We start from the raw sequence: 6,973 nt of genomic DNA on the forward strand, positions 1-6,973 counted from the left end.
TGGTAGTACATCAAACAAGACCTGAGTAGAAGAGATCCTGACTCCATTTATAGATTTATTCACTTGTGATGTTTATAGTGCGACATACATTAATCTTGAGTGGGTGATGGACTATGTATGTGTGACTCGTTTACTTTGGTGTAAGTGAAAAGCTGAGTTCAAATAGATAAGAAATTGAAAGTTGGTGCGCTGGGTATATAACTTTTGTAGTATTTAGTATCATTTATAATAATGAAATTCCTAGCCCAAGTAATGGGTAAATGATATCCTTGTTGGAAAAAATCTAGTTCGAAAACGGTGTTCTTGCATAGCGGAAAATAAAATTTTTAGGCTTGCATAAATTTCATTAAAAGAATGTTGGTAAACATTTAGATCTGAAATCGGGTTAGTTTTACCATAGGTGGTAAAATAACGAGAATGCCTTTAGGTTAAATTACCTAGGAAATGTTTAAAATTGGCTCATCATTCGCTTCCGCATTAATAAATAGCTAATAATAAGATAAGATTGAGGTGTTATAAAGTCGGGGTGTGTCTTGGGTGGTCGTTAGCCAGAGAATCACTTAGGTGCTAATGTAACGCTTCAAATTCGGGTCAGTCCGTCCCGGTTGGGTTTGGGGTGTCACACATTCCTTCCATTTGTCTAAATTGTGTTGCCGTGGTATTTTTATCAGTAATACAAGTTGCATCTGCTTCAACATTTTTGTGGTTGCTCTTTTCCTTTGTAGCTTGCTCCCCTACTGATTCTGAATTCTTTTTATTTTCAAAAGTTAAAATTCTTTATTCAATAATGGTGTCATTTACAACTCCTGGTAGCTAAGTACCACTTATAAGTGTAATGACTTTGCACTGTTCTTTCCCTTCAGATCGAAAACTCTTAGCATCACTCAGCAATGTTCCTTGCTGTCTAGAATTCAATGCAGTGGCAATTTGCCCTACTTGATTTTCCAAAGCTCTTAAAGATGCAGCATGGCTCTGAATGATAGCATCATTTTTGGCTATATACTATTTCTATAAAACTTCCATAGATGAAAAACTTGAAGCTAAATTTAGCTACGCATTTTTCCTTGGCAAAGATTGATTGTACCCAGGTGGTACACTCGCAGCATTCTATCAAATGGGATTATTGACATTTCCCACCCCTTGATTACTCCAACTGAAATTTGGTGTTGTTTCCACCTAAAATTTTATGTGTTGGAGTATGAGTTGTTTTTGCTATGATTAAAATTCCCTATGTAGTAAACTGTAGCTGGATTCGATGGGCATTCATTAAAAACATGATCTTCTCCACAGTAAACACATGTTAACTCTGCTGCTTTCATTTCATGCATTGCAGATGACCTTTTTAGTGTTTTAATCATATTTGTTAAAGATGATACTTGAGCTGTTAAAGATGTAATTGCATCAAGCTCCATTGCTCCTGCAACTCTTCTACCAGTTCTAACTCATGTAGTGGGGTATTGATAGTCGTTATTTGCTATCATTTACAAAATTTCATAAGCCTCGTTGTATGATTTATCAAGTAAAATCCCATTAGCATATGCGTTGACAGCCATTCTTGTATGAGCATTCAATCCATTGTAAAACATTTCCATTTATGTCCAATACTTGAAACCATACATCGGGCATTTTCTCAGTAGCTCCTTGAATCACTCACATGCTTCATATAATGTTTCATCCTCTGATTTTCTAAATGATGTAATGTCATTCCTCAACTTGGCATTCATGTTAGTAGGATTATATCTTAGTAGAAACCTCTGACACAGTTCATTCCACGATGCCACCATACCTGACGGCAATACATTTAACCATGTTGTAGTACGATCTCGCAATGAGTAAGGAAATAACTTCAGTCCCAGGGCATCTTCAAGAACAATGGAATGATGGAAATGTGCAAATGTACACAATTGTAACCACTACACCAAAATAGGCTTTTAGCGGCGTTTTTTTTTCCTTTAAAAAATGCCGCTATTGACACCGCCGCTATAGAACAAGACCTTTAGCGGTGCTTTTCACACAAACACCGCTATAGAACAAGACCTTTAGCAGCGCTTTTCCCACAAACGCCACTAAAGATCATGACTTTTAGCGGCGCTTTTCCCACAAACGCCGCTAAAGATCATGACTTTTAGCGGCGCTTTTCCCACAAACGCCGCTATAAGTCATGACTTTTTGCGGCGCTTTTCCCACAAACGCCGCTATAGATCATGACTTTTAGCGACGCTTTTACCACAAACGCTGCTATAGATCATCACTTTTAACGGCGCTTTTCCCACAAACACCGTTAAAAACATATCTTTAAAAAAATAATTTTTTTTAAATAATATTTATTTCTATGATAAATATTATATTACGTTTTAAGGATAAATAAAAAAATATTGTTTAAATTAAATTTTCTACGAAAATTTTAACTTTAAAACTAAATATAAAATTTAATGAATTTAAATTTAGAATTTAAAATAATAAATTAATAACACAATTAAAATCCAAAAGTTAGAACTGTTAAGTAAAAATAAAAATTTAGAATCAAAACTAAAATAAATAATAAATATGCAAGGTAATAAAACATACAATGCATTTTCTTAATCAAGTAAATCTTGGTAATAAAAGATATAATACATTTATTTAATCAAGGAAATCTTGTACATCATTGAAGTCACACCATCAACTTTGTACCCATCAAACTTATACTCCTCTAGCCACCATCTTGCATTTGGAAGAAGATACCTCGGTACCTAAAGCAACAATTAAGAAATAATATTTACAACTGGAAGGGAGGAAGCCAAAATCTTTAAACAAGCTATTCATTAAGAAATGTTTAGGTAGAAGTACATACTTCTCAGCTTCCATAATTAAAAAGACGAGAATCCCACACCGAGTGGTGACCCTTTGACCCCGTGTGGAAGTAATGACCATCAGTTCCATCAAACATGTTCAGCCCATCTAACACGTTATTAGAAGCATGGCTGTATTCATAAAACATCATTCAGATACATACACAGGTAGATAAGAAAATAAAATTAGCAACTTAACTTAACTATAGAATAAAAATGAAAGGGGATATAGCAAACAAATGCTTTCACAACAAGCTGGTCGTGAACAAGCATACTAGAAATTTTATAGTATTCTAGTCATTTATATATTCTCAATCAATTACGACTTTGCTTCACTCTTTTAGATTTATTTTTTAGCAACCTTTTAGGAAGCAAAAATCAACTAGAGAAACGAAGGAGTAAAAGTGACAACCAATAAGAGCCTAAATTCTCATGGCCATATTTACATCTAGTCTACTGGAAAAATGTGCATAAAGCCAAAGCAGGAAAAGAATAAGAGTTCAAGTTCTCATTTCCTGTACAAACAATCCAGGAAATTTTTTTTGCACAAAAAAAAAACAAACACAGAAGAGTTTAAGTTTTCATTTTATTTACAAAACAATCAGGGAAAATGTTTGCACAAAAAGTATAACATCAAATATAGCTAAAGGGCATGTTTCTAGAAATTATATTCTCCTGCAGACATAACTATTACATGTGCACAATATCCATAAGAACAAGTATACCCAACTCATGAGCCTTATCTATCAGTGACTTGAGGTCATCAGGGGTTCCAAAGCGACTACTAGGTGCAAAGAAGTTTGTCACATGGTACCTGCAAAATATTAAATGCAACTTATTATAAGTAGAAAAGTGTGTCTACTTATATCTGCCACATAGCAGTTAGTACAAGTTTACAAACTTACAAACATACACGGAAACAAATAGATTTGAGCTAATATTACGATGGAGGTAATACCCGAAGCTAGCATAATATGAGTGCTCTTGAATAGCCATGATCTAAACAGCATTGTACCCAAGTCTTTTAATACGGGGAAGAACATCATCTCTAAAGTTAGCGTATGTGTTAATCATTGGCTCCTACATCAGAGAGTTGATAATACTAAGAGAATTGTAACAAAGAAAATAAAGATCAAAGGTGCTCGTGGGGCAATTTTTCTTTGAATGACAGAATGCATGATCATTAAGTTTTAGCATGTTAGTCATATTCTATACAAGCATGTTAGTCTTATATTTATATGCACATGCCATTATCCACAGTGAGACCGAACATAAGGCTAAAATGTTTATTGTCAAAACACATTTTTGAATGAGTAAATATTGTTGATTATATAGCAAAAGACAACCTCTGTTAACCACATACAGAACAGAAAGCAATGGTATGAGCAATGAGCATATCCATGGAAAATAAAAGTTTCTTCGCTGTCCTAGAGACACATAACAAGTTTCCCCCGTTTTCAAGACATCAACCAAGAAAAAGAAAACTTGGGAAAGTATGGTAGATATTACAACACATTCTTGAATAAGAAAATGTTGTTGAACATAGCAAAAGATCTCAAGTTCCTTGAAAAACAGTTTCGACAAATCCCACGATACTACAGATGTTATTTCAGATAACCAATGTTAAAGACATGGAACTCAAAGTCAAGATCTTTCTCTTATTTGTCCAAGAAAACACATTCAAGCTAACAAAAACATCAGTTCCTATACTTACTGTTCTTTGAGTTTGTCTTGCTCATATTTCCTTAGGTTTTTCTTGCGTTCTTCAATAGAAACCCTCTGGCGCTCTAGTTCAATTATCTCATTGCTAACAGCTGTGTTCTTATAGAAGAAGATTTAACAAATCAATCAAACACCATAACACCAAAACATTAAATATATATATCAAAAGTCATATACTTATCTAAGCTCCTCTTCAAGTCCACGTTCTTTTTCAAGCTCTTCTTGGTATTCCTTCTGCAGATACTCCATTTCAGCACCATCAGCAACCTCTAATTTTGCCTATTCTGTTTTCTTCTTGCAAGATTCTATCTTTTCATCATATTCTGCATTTTTTTTTTCAAAAAAGAATAAAAGATCTTGCTTTACTTTCTTAGTTCTCCTTTTAATTTCTAGGGGGGAAAAGAATAAGTAGAAAAGGAAAGACACCTCGAAGCAATCGATGAACCTCGTTGGAATCAGCGTCGCAATGCGAGCGAAGATCGTTAAAGTGCTGAAAACACTGCGTCAAGATGTTAATGTCCCTTTTGTCCTTCAATACCTCCACCAGGTCGTCACTATAAGATATCAGCTTCTCCATATCAATCATCCTCGTGGATTCCCCCATTTTTTTTCTAGGGTTTTATCCCTTCTTCAAGATTAAGCACATGACTGTAATCCATTTTCGGTCCTGGGTTTCCATTTTCAGATCCACATGACTGTAATCTATATCTAGATACGGATCTAAAAAAAAAAGAAAGAAAGAAAAATTTATTAGAAGAGCCGTGGTGAGAAAAATATGATTTAGTATGAGCTCTTCTGAGATGTATGCAAAAAGAGGGAGAGAGGGGAAGATGATGATGAAGACGATGGTGGCAGAGAGAAACACTTAGGTGTTTTGAGGATACCAATTTTAGGGGGGAAAATTTAGGGGTTCAGGGGGGAATTTTAGGATAAAACGCGCCGTTTTTAAAAGTGAAATTATTTTTTGCTGCGTTTTTATAAAAAAACGCCGCTATTGCTTATCTTTTGTGGCGTTTTTATAAAAAACGACGCAAATTTTTTTTATTTTGAATAAAATGACGTTGTTTTGCTGTGCTAAAAATTTTTTATTTTGTTTTTATAAATTAATTTTTTATAAAATAAAAAAAAACCAAGTACTCTCAAAATAAATATTATATATTTTAATAAGAAAATAAATGATAAAATGGTTGTAATTAATTATTAAGTTAGAATTATCCAAATTAAATAATTACTTATATATCCATATCATTTTTATCTCATTTTATTTTGTATTTTTTCTTATAATTTGGTCCTATCCAATTAAATAATTACCTATATATCCATATCAAATATATCAAATGGTTTAGATTAAATATTTTTAAATATAAAAGCATTAATTAATTGTATAAAATTATATCATTTAACAAATCTCAAATAAACCTTAAACCCTAAATTAGCCATTCAATATACATAAAGTCTATCTATTATATATCTCTTAAATAATATAAACTATACTCATAATTTTAATATATCAAACTTATTATTATCTCTTTTACAATTATATAAGAACATATTTAATATATAAATTAAAAAAACTAATTAATCTAAACCCTAAATCCCTAACTCTTAACCCCTAATTAGACCTGTCCATGGGCCGAGTCGGGCCGGGTTCGGGTCGGTCAGACCCTAAAAATTTTAGCCGGGCGAAATATGGGCTGAGATTTTGCCCGAGCCCGGCCGAAAAAAAATATGGGGCCCGGCCCGCCCGTTTTAATTAAAATTAAAATTATTTTTAATAAAATTAAAACTAATTGTTATTAAAATTAATTGTTAGTAAAATTATCAAATTATTAATTGTTAATTGTTGTAATAAAATCTAACATTTGATTAGTAAATTTATCAAATTATTAATTGTATTAATTGTTGCAATAAAATCTAACATTTGATTAGTAAATTTATCAAATTATTAATTGTATTAATTGTATTAATTGTTGTAACAAAATCTAACATTTGATTAGTAAAACAAACTTGATGTTTTATTATTATTTTGTAACACTAGTCAAGGAAATGAAAGTAAATAAACTTAAAATAAAAACTATTATATTTTAAAATAAAAATATATATTTAATATTTTTGGTAGGGCCGGGCCAAAAAATCTTGCCGAGGCCGCCGATTTTTTAAACGGGCCTAAAATTTTGCCCAAACCCATATTTCGGGCCTATATTTTTACCCAAACCCTCCCATATTTCGAGCGGTCCGTCCTAACCCCTAACTCCTAACACTTAAACCTTAAATCCCAACCCTTAAACCATAATCCCTAATCCATAATCCCTAAATCCATATATAATTACTTGATCACGGCGGGGGCAAGGCAAAACACATAAAAAAGCTGGCGGATAAAAAAGCAGGCAGACACTAAAAATCTTGAGCAGGGATGGGAT

At 32.8% G+C, this 6,973-nt stretch overlaps 1 protein-coding gene and 1 non-coding gene across 5 annotated transcripts; one reads left to right on the top strand and one right to left on the bottom strand.

The window, feature by feature from the left end:
* The first annotated feature begins 1,608 nt into the window (after window positions 1–1,608).
* Window positions 1,609–1,715, top strand: LOC128039462 (small nucleolar RNA R71). The gene has a single exon (XR_008193966.1). It is a non-coding gene; the product is annotated as a small nucleolar RNA R71 (small nucleolar RNA).
* A 789-nt stretch (window positions 1,716–2,504) lies between these two features.
* Window positions 2,505–5,451, bottom strand: LOC105788299 (1,4-alpha-glucan-branching enzyme 1, chloroplastic/amyloplastic-like). Of its 4 annotated transcripts, none has more exons than XM_052626701.1 (6): window positions 4,980–5,451; window positions 4,546–4,876; window positions 3,790–3,911; window positions 3,526–3,645; window positions 2,834–2,963; window positions 2,505–2,732 (listed from the first exon to the last, which is right to left on the bottom strand). In XM_052626701.1, the coding sequence occupies exons 3-5, from the start codon at window positions 3,825–3,827 to the stop codon at window positions 2,837–2,839; spliced, it is 285 nt and encodes a 94-aa protein (XP_052482661.1). In that variant the 5' UTR covers window positions 3,828–3,911; window positions 4,546–4,876; window positions 4,980–5,451; the 3' UTR covers window positions 2,505–2,732; window positions 2,834–2,836. The 4 variants fall into 4 exon arrangements, 3 of the variants coding, with proteins under 3 accessions (XP_052482661.1, XP_052482658.1, XP_052482653.1); XM_052626698.1 differs by lacking the exon at window positions 3,790–3,911 and having other exon boundaries at window positions 3,562–3,645; window positions 4,546–4,646; window positions 4,734–4,876; window positions 4,980–5,449; XM_052626693.1 differs by lacking the exon at window positions 3,790–3,911 and having other exon boundaries at window positions 4,546–4,646; window positions 4,734–4,876; window positions 4,980–5,449.
* Between the last annotated feature and the right edge of the window lie 1,522 nt (window positions 5,452–6,973).

The sequence above is a fragment of the Gossypium raimondii genome, chromosome 2, assembly GCF_025698545.1.
Source record: "Gossypium raimondii isolate GPD5lz chromosome 2, ASM2569854v1, whole genome shotgun sequence".
Taxonomy (NCBI): Eukaryota; Viridiplantae; Streptophyta; class Magnoliopsida; order Malvales; family Malvaceae; genus Gossypium; species Gossypium raimondii.